We start from the raw sequence: 17,533 nt of genomic DNA, 5'->3' as shown, positions 1-17,533 counted from the left end.
TGAAATGGGCAGTAATTATTTAAGTCACTAGGGTCATAACCTTTATGGAGTGAGAGCACCTGTGCAGCCTTCCAGATTTTTGTAATTTTGTCTGAAGGAAGTGTTAAATTAAGAATAGGAGTTATAGGTGCAGCAATCAGGTGATGGAGATGGAATATTCTCCAGTGTTTTGAAGGCTTTCCAGAACTCAGATGTATTTCCAGGGGTGTTTGTAAAAGAAGACAAACAGGAACAAGATTTGGCTTTTCTACTGAGTCTAATATAGTAATTTCATATCTGTCTAAAATTTTGCCAATCAGACTGCCAACTTCCTGGAAATGATTGAGGAAAACCAGTGACTGGAGCACTGTTTCACAAAAAGAAAACTGTAGGGTGCATATTTATGAAGTATACTGTGCAGAGAATTTTGACTGGGATTGTAAATGTTTTCAGTTTGTTTCAGGTCCACATCCTGCAAATCAGCTAAAAATGTAGTTCATTAAAATGTTTAAAATTCCTTTTCCTTACTAAACTGGGGTACCTGCTAGTCTGGAGACTGGGAATTTTTCTGACACACACTACTGTGCAATGGTCACTGATATCTCGAGGGAAACTGCAGCAGTGGGGTTCTTACATGAATTACTGTGTTTATTTGTTGGAGTGGGCTAGAAATCAGCTGAAGTAAACGAAGCTCTGAGAAGAGTTCTTTAGGAGCCGATCTTTTGGGATAAAGCCGAGTTTTAAAAGCTTTTTTTTCCCCCTTAATGGTTGAAGTTACCATCATTTTTGTTGCTACTCCTCTCTGTCCAGAGACCTTTGAGATTACGCTCATTATGCGCTTTTATTTTGAAAACCACATATCCGGAAGCGGAGTCGGTCACGCGGGCTGCCTTGACGTTACTCTGTGCAGGTTCGCTCTGACGCAAAAAAAAAAAAAAAAAAAAAAAAAAAAAAGCTCTTCCGCCGCTGAGTCCCGCCTTTCTTCCTCCTGCTAAAAAGTGATCCTGGGGGATGCTGGCAGCACGGTTCGCTTCCTGCCAAATGCTGCACCTCTGCGTTGACCTGTTTCCCCTCATAGACGGGACATTGGTGGCTGCGTTTCAATAATCAGTGTTTAAATAATAAAAACGTTTAAATCTGGAGCTTTTACGCACGAAGACAGCCGCTCTTAAGAGCGGCGCCATCACCATGTTGATAAAACTGTCACTGCAGTGTAGTGTATGATGGGGCCCGACAGGGGTCGCGCTTTTTAGGTGTAACGCTCTAGCTGATCCAGAGTCTGATGTTTCAGCTTTTAAATATGTAACAGACACACGAGGTAGGGGGAGGGCTGATCTGGAAACAGATTCTATTAGTAGTTGGAAATGCGTTTTATTTATGATCACACCCGCCCCCGCGGGGCGGTGTTTGTTCCCTTATAGGTGTTGAGAGATGAGAAAGTGTCGACAGCACCGCTCAGCCGGCTTATTCCGGTGAAAACACAGTCACAGACGGCCAAGTTTTGAGAGCGGAGGAATTCGGCGAAAACGAAAGCCGAACCTCCTGCTCACAGTTACCGCTGCTGCGAGGAGCACTGGCCGTGTCCATGATAGCTCAGCAGCGACGTAGCCACAGCTCACACGGCGGGACATTCTGGAAGAGACGGCGACACCCTCGGGAGGATGTCCCGCAAGCGTGAACGGGAGTGAAAATCGTCTTGGCAAGATGTGAGATGACACGGGAGAAAACTGCAACCGAGGCTGCGACATGGTGTTGGTTCGGAGCTCGGTGAGTGCTACGGGGTTAGCTTCGCCGGCTATCATCAGTATGGGCGAGCGGTAAAGGAGGCTGACAGCTGCTGTAAATGAGCGGATTAAACGGTTCGGATGACCGCCGACAGCCATATTTGACTAACCGACAGGAGCTCATTGAGTGAGCCCGACACGAAGCGCTAAAACGGGAGGCTAATTAGCTGTTAGCCGGCCCGGAGACCGGCCCGCAGGTGAGGGTTCAGGCTTCAAGAAAAACAGCGCAAACCGATTTGGTTCCTGAAAGTCCGGACCTGCGCTGAATGACCCGACCTAAAGTACCGAAATACTGTCCTCAGGTTAGAGGTTAAAACGGTTACAGTTAGTAATAGTCCGACATTAGTATAAATAAAGTACATCACGATATGTTCATTTAATGAGTTATTTATTTCATTTAGTTTCAAGTTTAAATTTGTATTATTTAATCATAATTATACTAAAATAGATGTTTGTTTTAAATGTATTTTATTTATTTGATAATTATTGAACAGATTAATTTTTATTTATTTCTTATTTTGCTCATTTTTATAGTCATTTTCACTTATTTTTTCCGTATTTAACTAATTATTTTCCCTATTTATTTTCTTATTGTTTCTGTACTTGAATGATGATGGCGTAGACTGTTATGAGAATTTAAAAAAACGTGATAATTGACATGTTGGAGAGCACAAACTAATCTTTCATTTAGAGGTTGTTTGAAATGAGAGCAATAAAGTGCAAACTCGGAAAATATAGGTTTAAAAAAACTAAAAGAAGCAGATATTAAAATCAGATGTTGGAGTTAAGCTCATGTAGCTACCTATATTCAAAAACATATATGTATAAGGTGAGAAACAAAGCTGGGCTGTGATGATCATCATATCATGGTCTACCTGCAGCCCATCTGGTGCATATGGAGGGAAGTATGTGGCAGAGCTGGTCTGGTAGCTGCTCTCCTGCTGCTGTTGGTCCATTAGAGATGAAGTGAAGCTGAGCGTTTAAAAACAAATACACGTCCGCCGCAGCCGCTGTATAAACGCTTCATGTTGTATTCTTGATGTTAGCTATTCTTTCGTGCTTCTCCTGTTCCCTGGGACTCTGCTGTCGCTCTCTTCCCTATTCCACTCAGCTTGTCAGACAGTTGGAGCTGGATGCTGCTGGGTTTTGGAGGACTGCGTGGGGCATGTTTGGATAGGTTGTAAACCTCTCCCTACACAAACGGATCCTATTGCAGTACCGTTAAACAAGCTTTATCATCCAGGAGCTCTGAGTAGTCTAGGCTCTGCTGAGCCTCTGAGGTCCTCATCATCCCACAGCTGGCTGCTTTCTCCATGTTGAATATCACAGTTACAGTTTAGGGTTCAAGCTGTTTGAAGTCATCTAAAGTGACGTGAAGCTACATCAACAGAGAGGTGGGCAGACTTTGTAGATTTCCTTTGCAGATGTGGTTACTGATGTTTGCACAAAGCCAGCAGCTGTGCAGATTCACCACATGACAGTTTCATTAACACAGGCGACGCTCTTCAGTCCGACTGAACTTGGAGGCCGAGCGCACAGCAGCGTTTAACTCCACAAGGTCGTAACTCCGAAAGCTGCAGCTCCTCTGCCATCCAGCAGAGGCTCCACAGACTTGCATGTTAAAACTTTACAAACGCAATTTACAGCTTGACGTTTAGCTGCTTAGACCAGCCCAAAGACTATGGAGATTTATAAAGTGATACCAGGTGTGAACTTACCTGGACATTCCTTGTCTCAGCCCCAGTAATTATGAGCTATGCTCCTCCAAACTGCTGCTTAAAAGAGCATTTCTTGCTCTGCATGCAGCATACATTACAGGAACAGCAGCTAAAACAGGAGAAGGCCTGATGTTAAAAGCATCATGAGGAGCGTAGTGGCTGCTGGCTCTTTGCCTCGTTAATATATTTGACCTTAGCTTCCTGGGTGAATAAAGGTAAATTAAATACATACAGGTACAAGATGGTACAATTGTGGCAGCAACTCGCTGAGAGCTTCAACAGGAGAACGGATTATTAAGCATAATTTAGGTACTCCTTCAAAATAAAGCTCCAAGTATGAGCAATCTGCTGCAGTCATTTTGTGGATAGCTCTCCTTCCCCTGCTGCTCTTCAGGATGTTACTGGTACCCTCGAACCTTTAACTGGCATGAGGTTAATGCAATACACATAAATGTCTGCTGCTAAAGCATTATTAGTTGACAGTGATCTTTAGTTTATTAAAAATGAAAGAAATAATGCAGCAGTGAATATTTCAGGACAGTGTCCTGTAGATGATGTTTACTGTAGGTTTTAAAGTGTTTTTCTGAGCTCTAATTGATCTTAAAATGGAAGCACCGATAGGAAATGTGCTTTAATGCCATCATGTTGGAGGATGGCATCACAGGAAGTGAGGCTAATGTGTCTGTCTCTGCTCACTGCAGCATGGCCGGAGCCGGGCCCGGGTGACTCACGCCGTTGTGGTGATCTTCTTGGAGTTCTTCGCCTGGGGGCTGCTCACCACGCCCATGCTCACCGTGAGTACACACACCCACACCTCCACACCCTGATCGTAACTGTCAGCGTTTGCTGCCTCTGTCTGCAAGATAGTTTGCATTTTTCTCCTCTGATATGTGATTAAATCACCTTTCTCAACAAAGTAGGTTCCCTGTTTCTGTCTCAGTGGTTTGATTTGTTTTGTAATATTTACATTTAGCACTTCAGTGAAAATGTGACGTTTCGGGTCTTTCTTTTTTTTTTTTATAGCTCTGCTGTCAATGACAGACTGCAGTCAGTGGAGCCGATCGATCTGTCCGTCAGCGTTGTGCTAAACTCGCTGTTCCTCTCTTTTGTATTTGAAATCTTCTGAAACTTTCCACAAATCCTCTTTGGGTAAAGCGCTTCAAAACAGGGGAGACAGAGTTTCAGTTTTTTATTTTTTTTATCATTTATTTTTTTTAAGTACACTTTGAAATTTGTAAAAATAAAACAGGATCAGCTCAGTGATTGCTGACCTACAGCCAAATTAGTTTCCATTACAGTATATCACATATTGTAAAATGAAATATTTGCAGCGGTGCTATGAAGGCCAACAGGTCTCTATTTATTTATTTAATTTTTAAAAAAATCTTTTGCAGAAATGTGTAAACTCTTAAACAGTTTTCAGTAAGTTTTTAAACCTTTTCCTGCAGCATAAAAACCTAAACTGTGGGATTATTAAAACCTCAAAATGTGTGCACATTAAAGCGCAGACTGAGGTTATGAAGGTCAGCTCGTCGGGGCAAAGGATGGCTACTTGCTGTGAAAGTTAAAACTGTGTGTTTGTGGTTTCAGGTCCTCCATGAGACGTTTCCTCAGCCACACCTTCCTGTTGAACGGCCTGGTGCAGGGGGTCAAGGTAAAGGCTTACAGCACAGAAACCTCAAATATCGACCCCTAACGTCCAGCTGTTTTAACCCTTTAGTAGCTGTGAGCTCTTCATGAAGAACCCAAAGCTGTTTTCAGCCTCGTCTACCCAACTTAAAGCTTGCTAATCTTTTGTTGGTTCACCTTTTGTGCTTCTTTACAATTATTTATTAACTTAACGTCCTGCACCTGGTGAGCTTAATTTTTTCTTTTTGCTTTGGATTTAGTGGAACCTGGAAAAATTAAAATGATGAAACAAATAAAAGGGAGACAAAAGAAATTTGGGGGGGAACAGCCGTTCAATGTCACCCGTGAAGTCAGCCTTTCAAGGGGTTTTCAGTGATTGCAGGAAGTCTGTGTCTGTCGGTGCAGATGGGGGCAACATGTGGTGGCAGTAGGCTCTGCGTGTCTGCACAACAGAAAGGGCCGAAGCCATCAACCAATCAGTATCTGTCACATGACACCAAAATAAGACTGGGTTTCTTTTAACCCCTCCCAGTCCAGAGTGAAGGCAGCTGCACGCTGTGCAAACAGTCAGAATTTAATTGCAATTATGGCAAGAGTTATGAAAACAACATTCACTCCTGATCAAAATCTTAAGACCAGTTAAAAATTGCAAGAATTTGCCATTTTGCACTATTGGATCTTAGGAAGGCTCTAAGTAGAGCTTCACAATGCTAAAGAAGAAATCGAGACAAAAACTTTTGAGCAGGGAATTTATAGAAAACTGCATTTACACTCAAACATGAATTTTTTTTTTTTTTCCCAGCTTTTTTTTTTCAAACCATTCTTTTTTTTGGCTTTGCTGCTCTGGTTTTCACTGTTCTCTTAAACCCGCTCCCCTGCAGACTGTGGACTGTTCACTTCAGCTTGACTCAATCTGACAGACGTGGAGTTTTGGAAAAAAGTAAAACAAATTCATCTGTTTGGAAATACTTTGGCTTCTAGAAATTTGGTGAGGAGCAACAAATCCAGCTTTTTTCAGGCGTGCAAACAAGAGATTTGTAGCAAAAATATTCTAGTTTTATCTTTTTGAATTTTTTTTTCTTCCGTTTTTCATAGTTGTTGGAAATTCAAATTATATTTGAAATTAAAAACTGTTTAATTGTTTTACATCACCTTTATATCTGCTGCTTTCTTTTTTTTTAACTAGTTTTTTCCTGTTGATCCGGGGGGGTGGTGTTTTTGTGCTGATGAATCTTTAAGATGCTTTTCCTCATGAATTGTTGGTTCTGTAAAATGTCAGAAAATAGTGAAATGTCCATCACAGCATCCTGAGCACAAGCAGATGTCTTCTAACCAATGTCCAGACCCAGAAAGGATTTTCATAAATGTCAGAGTTTAGTTTAAAATGTCACAGATCCTTTGGACTTCATGGACCTATAGTTTGTGTTTCTGTGTCCGCTCAGGGTTTCCTGTCGTTTCTGTCGGCTCCTCTGATTGGTGCCCTGTCAGACATCTGGGGTAGGAAGTCCTTCCTCCTCATGACGGTCTTCTTCACCTGCGCCCCCATCCCCTTCATGAGGATCAGCCCCTGGTGAGGCAAATGCTCTTTTCTTAATAATCTTTCTCCCGGAGAGATAAACATGAATGCAGACGTAAAGAATTGCAAGTATTTCAGGTTTTGGTTGCAGTTGAAGCTTCAAGCACAACCAGAACATCAAAACACAGAAAATGCCTTATAACACATACGCTCAAAAAAGAATACTTAAAAATTTATTATATAAGTTATCAGTAATATAAATTCAAGTCTTCAAATAGCAGCTGATTTCAACAGGATTAATATTTTATGCACGTTTTAATGCAAGTGAAATGTCTTAGCAGGAGACATTTAAACCCTTTAACAGCGGGCAATCCCCGCCAATACACCTGTTACCTGCCCTTACTGTGAACAGCTGGTTAACGCCGAGCGCATCACATTGAGATGTCTGCTGAAACACATTTTGAAATACTGCAATATGTGACCGTTTATCCTATCAAAAAAATATTCAGTTTCTGAAAGCTGAGAAATTGCACTTCACACCCAACATAGGATTGTTATGGTAATTGTTGCCGGAAGTCTGCAAATGGCGACACTTTTGAAGTTCAAAAATTGCTGGCGGGCCGTGGTACATAAAGGGTTAAAGGCCAGTGTATCTCATTGTGAGGAATGCTTGACAAAATAATCAGCAGAGACCTCGAAGCTTTGAATTCTGAGGGAACGTGGCCGCTCTCGGTGTGTTTAACAACCTGAGGTGACGCAATGAGGAAGAAATGTCGATAACTGTTTAAAATAACATGTTTACTGCTGAGAATCACCATGTTTCACAGCCCGCTGAGCTCAGCTGCCTGCGCAGCAGCTCATACTGCCGCCTCAGGACAGCATCTCTGGATCAGTTAATAGAAACAGAAGCATGTGTTATTTAAAAATTATCTTTATTTAATAGACCGGTGCAGAGAGTTGAAAGGGGGGGGAGTGGAACCCGGCCCCCGGCCCCCGGCCCCCCGGCAGTGGCCTTCAGCGTACAGGTTGACCACTCTCCCTAGAAATGTCATCACAGATTCTTTAGTCATCTGTTGCCAAACACTGGGTGCTGCCCCTCAGCAGGCTTCTAAAAGTTAACCAGTTATCTCGAAGGGGGGAGGAGCTAAACAACTTTTTTCAGTCCTCTGGGCATATACACTCCTTATCAAAATTTTAAGACCAGTTAAAAAATTGCAAAAATTTGCATTTTGCACAATTGGATCTTAAGAAGTAGAGCTTCACAATGCTAAAAGAAGAAATCGGCACAAGACACAAAAACTTTTGAGCAGGGAATTTATTGAAAACTGCATTTACACTCATGATTTTTTTTTTTTTTTCAGCTTTTTTCATCTACGTATAGATGATAAAAAAATTTGACACTCAGTTAATGATCTGCTTACAGGAATATTGGGCTACATAATATTATAAATATCCTATGAAAACAGTCTGAGTCATCAGTTTAAGCAGTGTCATTCGTTCCCAGAGCTGCACAGCAGAGTTTTGGACTCAGTGAATCCATCACTCCTTTCTCCTCAGCTTAAGTGTCCAGGCACAGGCTGTGCATGTCAGGAAAACCTCTGTGGACTCTAATCGGCAGCTTGGTTCAGCTGCTGGAGTTTGAACAGTCACATGTTGATCGTGTGAGCTGCCGATGATCAGCAAACATGCTGCAGACAAACCAGCTGCGCTGCCTCCTCATTCTGCTGCTGTCACACAGTCCTGCCTTTCACCCATGTACCATCGTTACAAGGAAAAGGTCACAGGACTCACCTTAAAAACAAACCAAAACAAACACACCTATGCTGGATTTTCTTCTGGAACTTCAGGCTGTGAGCTGGACTACAACAGCGATCAGCTGATGCATGACTGAGATCAGTCACATGGTTCGTGCATGATGTTTCACTGACTCAAATTAAAAAAAGAGAAAAAAACTAAATTAGGGCATTTCCGTCTCCCAGTTTTATGACCAACATCAGTGTGAATGAGACGCTGCAGAAACTCACGAGACAGTGAGATTTTCCTTAAAGCAGAGTGAAAATGGGAGATTTTTAATCTTTAAAACAGTGGGTGACGAGTAAAGAGAACATCACTGCAGTCTCTAAGTTCCCCAAGAGAAGTCACAGTACAAGCTGCTGCTGTATAAATAAAACTTCATTTAAAAGGTTTGTCAGATTTAATCAGGTCCTTTTCAGCACCCATGTTAACTTTGAACATGATGCAGCTCTGAAAAGTCAGGATTCATCCTCTGAGACACTCCGTATGTCACAGAGAGCCCTGCGCTGTCATTAGCTGACAGCTGGTTCACAGCTGTTACAGATGTGCACAGGAAGTGTGCACATTACACAGAATTCAGAAATAAAATGGTGTACAGTAAACAGAGTGCTTCAGATAAAGTGTTTTATCTTGAGATAAAATGGAGGAATGTCCTGTTTCGTGTGTGCGTGCAGGTGGTTATTTCGCTCTGATCTCAGTCTCAGGGATTTTTGCGGTGACCTTTTCCGTGATCTTGCGTACGTCGCCGACATCACAGAGGAACACGAGAGGAGCACGGCCTATGGACTGGTATGTATACACACACACACTTCATGGCAGATTGAACCCATCGGTGTGTCAGACCAGAAAAATGCGAGCTGTTTTATTTACAAACTTACAAGTATTTTTAAGCTTGAGTCTTAAAAATTGCCATTTATCTCATTATTTTTAATATTATATAATGTATAATACAGTTGAAATTTAGAGAAATTTATTTGCAAAGAGTTAAAAATATTTTAATAAATTGAATTTTTCAGAAATCTTTAAACATTTTAAGACATTTAAAAGTCAGACATTTTATTAATTTTTTATGGTAGTGTGTTCACAAAAATGATACCATACTTTCAGGGTAACTAATGTGTTCAGGGTATTAAATATGCGCCTGTATCAGAGGATCTGCGCTCTCATGTTTCAAAGTGCAGATTTTACTTCCTCTCGCTCATCAGGTCTCGGCGACCTTCGCGGCGAGTCTGGTGACGAGCCCAGCCATCGGGGCCTACCTGTCGTCAAAGTATGGAGACAGCCTGGTGGTCCTTGTTGCCACGGTGATTGCTGTGACCGACATCGCCTTCGTGTTCTTCGTGGTCCCCGAGTCGCTGCCGGACAAGATGAGGCTGACGTCCTGGGGGTTCCCCATCTCCTGGGAGCAGGCCGACCCCTTCGCTGTGAGTCATCGTTGTCCTCCTCTGTCGGGCTTTATTCCAGCAGCACTGCTCATCTTAGACAAAAACAACTTTAACACATGATCCGTGTTGGTTCCTGTGCTGTGTTCAGTCTCTGCGTCGGGTGGGGAAAGACACCACAGTGCTGCTGATCTGCGTCACCGTGTTCCTGTCCTACCTGCCTGAGGCGGGACAGTACTCCAGCTTCTTCCTCTACCTGAAACAGGTAACACAAAGACAGGTGTACCAGAACTTTCTTCTCCCAATTTCAGTCAGTTGTGAGCAGAATGTGTTGCACGGACTCAGGCTTACATGTTAAAAAGCCTTTGAACTGTGTCCTTTACTCACTAAAGTGGTCATAGGCAGGACTTTACAAAGATGAGGGTGATGCGTGATGGCTGAGTCTGATCGAGAGGTTTACATTTTAAAATCAGCAGGTTTATAAATCTTCCATGTTTGATCCTTCAGTGTTAAAGGCAGTGATTCTCAAAGTGTGGCCTGCAGCCCCCTGATGCACCTCAAGGGTACTGCAGGTGGGCTGCAAAACATTTTTCAGTTATTTCATTTGGTTACTTTAATTTTGTAATTTAGTTTAAAATTACCAATAAACATTTTTAAAAAAGAATAAAAAAAAAAAAATGAAACAGTGAGATGTTCTTTATTTTTAAATTTTGTGTGTTTCATGTCTTGTGCAGAAGAAGTAAAATGAAGCTTTTAATGGAGAATCAACACCAACAGGCTAATTATTAGAAAATAAATATAATTCAGTGAAAGCACCAAGAAGGAAACGGTCTGTCTTTGGCAGTGATGGTTTTTCCTCATCGCATTTCTTCTTTTTTGACTCCTTGTGTGTCTGTCTTCTTCAGGTGATCGCGTTTTCTCCTGCAGCCATCACTGGTTTCATCGCCATGGTGGGAATCCTGTCTATAGTCGCTCAGGTACGCAGCCGCCCGTCACACACGATTCCTCAGAGAATCAGACTGTCTGCTAATATTTCACAACAGTCACCTGAAGGTGCTTCATCAGTTACAGACCTAACGGTATTGGAGAGAAACCCCCACAGTCAGTAGTGGTGGGAAAGCAGGAAGGAAGAGTCTAGATTCTGATGTTTCAAAAGCTCTGCGTGCGCACTGAACCTTCGTTCATGCAGCCATGAAGGCTTTAACCTTCTGTAACCAGCGAACATGAAGTAAGCTGAACTAAGTCAGAGCGCATGCCTGGTTTTATAAAAGCTTTGCTTTGTTTGGTGACAGTGGGCTGTTCAGATTCACCAGCTTAAGCTGGCAGAAAGTGAGGAGGAGGAGGATGAAGGCCTTTTTGGCCAGTCTGCTCATTGATGTTTTTACTAGGGATGCGCTGATCCGATATTCAGTATCGGTCCGATCCTGACCTAAATTACTGGATCAGATATCGGAAAGAAATAAAAAATGCAATCAGAGCTATTAAATAGTGTTTTGCCCACATTAGCTGCATTACAGTTCTCCGTTGTCGTCGTCTTGTGCGTTTGTGGTTGACAAATCAGCTTAGAGCTGCATTACTGCCACCTACTGGAATGGAGTGGGGATCAGGAGTTAGAAAAAAAACCCCTTAGATTCCTAAAAGTTCTCCGGCGCTGCGACGGATTCCCTTTGACACTGAGTGGATCATCGCTGACATGTTTTTCCACGCCTCCACTGCTCTCTGCCGTGTTTGTGTGTTGTGCTCGCTTGTTGTGTTGTGTTGAGAATTTCAGTTGTTATTGTTTTTATCTTTCCTTCAGCTCGCGGACATACTGTTAGCGAGCGCCGCCGATTGTCCGGTACCGGAAGGACCCCTTCCCCGTCAAAATATTTTTTTATACTTTAATCCCTGATTAGTAAATAAATATAGACCTGCAGTAGAAACGTATTTAGGAGAATGCTCGTGAATATAAAGCATTACAAGATTACGCTCCTAGTTTTTGCCCCTCCTTCTTAGTCTTGTACCTGGGACATCTAAAAGATTTAGATTTTGTTGTTCGAGAGACTTTTGACTTATGAAAAATGAATCCAGGCATTTAAAAACATTTTATTTATTTATTTTTTAAAGATCGGATTTGTATCGTATCGGCAGATATCCAAACGTAAAATATTGGTATCGGTATCAGACATAAAGTGTTATCGCGCCATCCTTAGTTTTTACGAGCTGTGCACGATGTGATTGGCAAACACTTGTTGAACTTGATGCTGATGTGACACTATATCAGTGATTGCGAGGATGTTTTTACTTCTGACATCCTTTAATTGAAAGTGCAGATTTATTCATACCTGCAGACGCCTGATTACATTTTTATTTAAAATTTTGCACGGTATTTTTTTTTTTTTTTTTTAAGACTGTGTCATAAATCTGTTTTCATCCTAATTTATTTACTGTACATCACGTCCCGTCATGTTTCTGTGTCAGACGGTCTTCTTCGGGGCTCTAATAAAGACCATCGGGAAAAAGAACACAGTTCTTCTTGGCCTGGGTTTTCAGCTCTTCCAGCTGGCCTGGTATGGCTTCGGCTCTGAGCCGTGGTGAGTCCCATGCCTGTTTCTATTTCCTGTTCTCTGTGAATGATAAAGTCAAATAGATCTGACTTAAAAATTCACTTAATATAAAATCGAGATCTCTGCTCACATGCTTACAGGATGATGTGGGCAGCAGGAGCTGTAGCAGCCATGTCTTCTATTACCTTCCCAGCAATCTCTGCTCTGGTGTCACACAGCGCCTCACCTGACCAGCAAGGTGAGTAACACCTGACTGTCCGAAGCAGAATCTGTCCCTCTTCCATCATCTTAAAAATGCAGAATAGTGAAGGAGAAGGTAACGGCTGAAACTGAGAGGCCCCTCTGTGTGTTCAGGTGTGGTTCAGGGGATGATCACAGGTATCAGAGGTCTGTGTAATGGTTTGGGCCCAGCTCTCTACGGTTTCATCTTCTTCCTGTTCAACGTGGAGCTGAATGACGTGGAGCCGGTAGCAGGAAGACCCACAGCAAGCGCAGAGGTGCGTACCAAATGAGCCTCACTGTTTTTGTTCAGGTTTTTCCTCTTATCAATGAAGCGTCTATTCTCTTTCCGTCTGTAGAAGCTGGTCGTCCCGGGCCCTCCCTTCCTGTTTGGAGCGTGCACCGTCTTATTTGCTCTGCTTGTTGCCTTCTTAATCCCCGAGCACCACCTACTGGCTGATGTCAAGACCTGCTCTGCCACCAAAGGCAGCAGCACCTCTGCTGCACGTGCTCAGAATGTCAGCCCTCTGACTTTGCCCGCCAGTGACACAGAGGACCTTGAACCACTCCTACAGGATAGTGTCTTGTAACTTGTAGCCTGCCTGACCAATTACAGAGCAGAGACCTGTCTGCAAGTCCTGCCCCTTTTAGACCCCCACCCCTCCTAAATTGCTGGGGAACGTCGGGCGGCAGCCACCCTGTCAAATCATTTTTTCATCACTCACCTTTTATTCCTCCCGTTCTCTGCACTTTTCCCAGGTGTGTTTGGGCAGGTAGAACCAAAGGGCTTTGAACTTTTAGTGGGACGTTCCCCAGTAAGAGTCGGGATCTCAACTTTATAACACAACAGCAGAACAAATGAACTTAAATAACCCAAACTGATTGTGTGGGATCCCAAATATGTTTCTTCACTTCATTTTAGGTCACAGGCCAATCACACGAGGACGGGACCAGTAAAACCAAAGTAACTTAGAGCTGTCAGTCTGGCTGCCGCCTGCACACACTGACACCACCCATCAGGGGTGCAGAAGTGAGGACATCAAATGCTTCTCACCGTACTGGACCTGCAGTGGACATGGCTGTAAAGCTGACACTCAAAACCACAAAGTTTTGTTTTGTTTTTTTTAATGGAGGGCGAAAGGTGGTGAGGACGGGGAAGCCGGAGCTGTACAGGACTGTGGGATACGATACTGAATTAAGATGAGATCCTGGTGGGTTTTTTTTCTATCCGGATCTCCTTCCTAGCAGCCGTGGTAGTCAGACTTCCCCTCACATGGAGCATGTGCAAACTCACACTGGCTGTGACATCACCACCCTGTCGTGTCAGGAGAGAAATCAGAGTAAATAACTGGTCTGAAGTGCTCGTGCAGAAATGGGAGGCAGGAGTGTGAGAAAAACGTGCTCAGGGTCTTTCCGGCTCACTATAATTTGAGATTCTGTATTTTAACAACTGAGGAGACATTTGGGCTCTTGATTTATTCACTTACTCGCTCCCCATTTAGTGAACTGGCTTCTCACAGCAACCATCTCAGATTATTTAATCATTTGATCTTTCAATTTAGTAAATTAGGCTTTTTAATTTACACAATTTACTAACCTCTTGATTCAATTATTTGACCTCGATTTAGGAAACATTCAATAATTTAGGCTCACATTAGTAAACTGGGTTTTCTACTGTTTGAGCTTGTTATTTAATCTTTCACTCTCCTGATTTAGAAAAAAAAATGTAATGACTTAATTTAGTAAATTGGGCTCTCAGTTCACTAATTTGACCGCTCCTTCAGATTAAAATTTCTTCAGTTATGACCCCTATATATTTTTATTATTATTAAAAAAGTTGAGGTCTCAGCTAAGAAACAGAAGCTTTCTTTCAGTAATTTTGAAGCTTCTGCTTGTTAAAGAGAGTCCTACAGATGGTCTCTTGTTTTGCCTCCTCCCGTCCTGTAGAGGGCAGTAAACTCTCCAGAACCCTGAAGCTGAGTTTTATGAAGTCTGCAGGGTGAGAGTTTTTACAGTTCATTAATGGATAAAATTGACTGAAAACTACATGTTTAACTGAGCCGCAGTGGATGTGTGAGGGCTTTAAGGATGAAGAGCACCTCCACCTTGTTTTTCTCCATAACTCCTCCCAGGATCTTTATCTCTCCTCCTCCTCCTCCTGTTCGTCTTTTTTAAAACTTGAAGTTTGTTGCTGTCTGACCTGAAAGTGCTCTCCCCACCCACCTGCCCCTCCAGGTCAGTCAAACCAAACGCTCCGAGTTACTGATGTAGTCTGAACCTTTCCGGTGGTGACCAACAAAACGATGCCGTGTTTTATTGTTTTTGCTTGTTTCTGCCTTTGTTTACACGCTGACAACGAAAACCTGCAGTTTCTCTTCTGGTTAAAGGTGGAAAAAAACCAAAACAAAAACCCGATCACGTGCTTAAGTCGAGCTTTCTCCCAGATTAACAAACACTCCAAACAGAAGCCGATGGATTGTTGGAATTCCGTCTGCTCCCCGTGCAGCTTTCGAAGTTCGTCTCCATCAGCTTTTAAAGCTTCACCCTCGCATTCAGTGATTGGGTCATGATTTTTTTATGCTGTCTTTAAACAATGTTAGGAAATATCCTGTTCATGTGGGCTGTCTGAGCCTTGATTGCAGGTGATGAAGACAAAAATGTTTTTCGAAGCCGAAACATGAAGATCAGCCTGGAGGTGTCGCTCTCCGTCTGCATCCTGATCACAGCTGCAGTAAATCAGATCACACAAGAACACGTTTCAGTTTCTGTTCTCGATTTTGGTTCTGCATTGATTTCCTAAACCAGGCTTTGACTGTAGATTTTGATTCTCGTGCTGTTCTTCATCCTCTAAGATTACCGATTTGGGTCCTTGATTTATTAAACTGGACTCCTGATTCAGTTTCTGAGGTTCTGAATTTAATGATTCAGGTTCTGGATAAAGTGCACTCCAGATTAAATAATTTGCACTCTGGATTTAATAATTTTGGTTTTGGATTATGTAATTCAGTGGAGTTAGTCTGGATTATAAGATGAAATGTTTGATGCTGCAGTTTTTTTTTTTTTTTAAAGATGTTTGGATTATTCTGCATGTACAATAGATTTTGTTCAGACTCTTAATTTGAATTTTCATCTTGAACTTAGTCTGATGTGTTAAGCCCAGATTTAGAGGGAATTTTGATTTTGTGATCTGGACTCTGGATTAAGTGATTGAGGCTGTATTTGTTAAACTGGGCTCTGTGTTTGAAATTTGGGTTCCCAGTTGTTTTCTGCACAGAGCTCAGACTGTGGATTTATTCCCGTCTCTTCCACTGGAGGAACATTTTGAAGGTGTCTCTTCATGCCCAGTATGAACAGGATGAACAAACACCAGTAAAACCAGTTTCAGAGCACATGTGGGGAACCCAGCTGTTGTTTAAAGACGGATTAAAGAAACGAGTGACCCAGAGACTGACAGCGCGGATCAGATGGCCTGTCTGCACGCCCGTTATTGTAAAAGGAACCTGCACTATGCTGCATTCAGGTTCTGCGTACTGTGTGGGAGAAATCGCTTTTGACTGGTTACACGAAAAGCAACCCAGAGTTCTTGTTGAGACATGATGTTGCTCCATAATTCCACCTTTGGGTCATGGTTCGTCTGTTTTTCATGAATGCAGCATGAACTTTGTCACATCTGCAGAAACACCTGAGCGTCTCTTCATGAGGTAGATGATGGTGCGTAGCTTCAAGAAGCACACAGCGCCTGTTAGAGAAGCTCTCGGCTTTTTTTACATGAATAATCTTTAACCTTTTTAACCTGTAACTCTCGATTCGTCTCTGCATTTCTGTCAGACGCTAATGGCGCCCTGTGTGCCGAGTGTCCTCAACATCTCATCGTAGCTCCTGCTTTCATGATGCTGCCTTCACATCTCACCATCAGCTGCAGCAATTCCAAAGTCTCGGACTATGTAGCAGTTTTTTCAAAACAAAATGCCTTTTTCCTGGATTATTCTGGATTCTTCAGATTCTTGATTGTCATTCAGACGGGATTTTGTGTCTTATGCAGTAATTCCAACCTTGATTTGGGTTCTGGATTAAATAGCTCAGACTTTAGATTAAGTTAATTAGGCCCCAGATTTAGTGATCCAGGGTCTGGAGTAAGAAATGTTGGATCTTATATCAGTCGTTCCCTTATTTCCTGGATTAGTCCGGGTCATTGGGTGCAGTGAGGATTCCCACCCCTGGGGATGGGACTGCTGTTTTTTTTTTTTGTGTGTGTGGGGGGGTAGATCAGACTTCTGTCATTTCATTGTTTTTAGTTTGATATAGAAATGTTCTCTACTTTTTAAATAATTTTACAGTTAGTGATTCAGTAACTGAAGTCAAATGTCTTGTTTGCTTGGACGATGGAAGCTGTAAATCCTCTCAGAGGGAAGTTTGATGTTGTCGTGGTGAGGTGTGAAAGCTGAAGCTCCAACATGGCAGCCAGAGAAGACGGCGACCAAACTCGACTAACTGAAGTGTTCAAACTCGTTCTGTACGAGTACAGTACAGATCTGAACAATTTATCTGATAATTAAAACCAAGAAAGGTGACTTATGCAGACATTCCCAGATGTTCCTCTTCTGTGTAGATGATGCAGAACATTTTGCTGATTGCTGCACTTTAATTTCTCTGAACGTGTGCCTCGAATCACTCATGTTCATATCAGTTTTATATTTAAACCAGGAGATGTTACTCCATTTGCTTTTGCTCTTTTATTAAGAACATAATTTTGAATATATGATAACGAGAATATTAATAAAGAGAAGTGTATGAAATTTGAAATGTAGTTTGTTTTATTTCAGAGTAAGGATACATTTGTGTGACTTTTCTATTTTTAATTTTAAGTTTTATATTTATAATGGATTTTCTTAATTTTAGTTTCAATCATTCCTAGTTTGACAGAATTTATTTAGATTTTATTTGAATATTTATTTGATAAGTTCAG

General features: G+C 42.1%; 1 protein-coding gene across 1 annotated transcript; it reads left to right on the top strand.

The window, feature by feature from the left end:
• Positions 1-1,430: 1,430 nt before the first annotated feature.
• Positions 1,431-17,363, top strand: LOC115775928 (hippocampus abundant transcript-like protein 1). The gene is given in 13 exon segments (XM_075074355.1): positions 1,431-1,746; positions 4,183-4,275; positions 5,072-5,095; positions 5,097-5,135; positions 6,553-6,680; positions 9,095-9,209; positions 9,626-9,844; positions 9,954-10,067; positions 10,708-10,779; positions 12,263-12,375; positions 12,489-12,586; positions 12,703-12,845; positions 12,927-17,363. Coding segments are annotated over 13 exon segments (1,410 nt in total). The 5' UTR covers positions 1,431-1,725; the 3' UTR covers positions 13,158-17,363.
• The last annotated feature ends 170 nt before the right edge of the window (positions 17,364-17,533 follow it).

This window comes from Archocentrus centrarchus, unplaced genomic scaffold (assembly GCF_007364275.1).
Source record: "Archocentrus centrarchus isolate MPI-CPG fArcCen1 unplaced genomic scaffold, fArcCen1 scaffold_26_ctg1, whole genome shotgun sequence".
NCBI lineage: Eukaryota > Metazoa > Chordata > Actinopteri > Cichliformes > Cichlidae > Archocentrus > Archocentrus centrarchus.
Note: the sequence above shows the minus strand (reverse complement) of the source record. Positions and strands in the feature narration are given on the sequence as shown.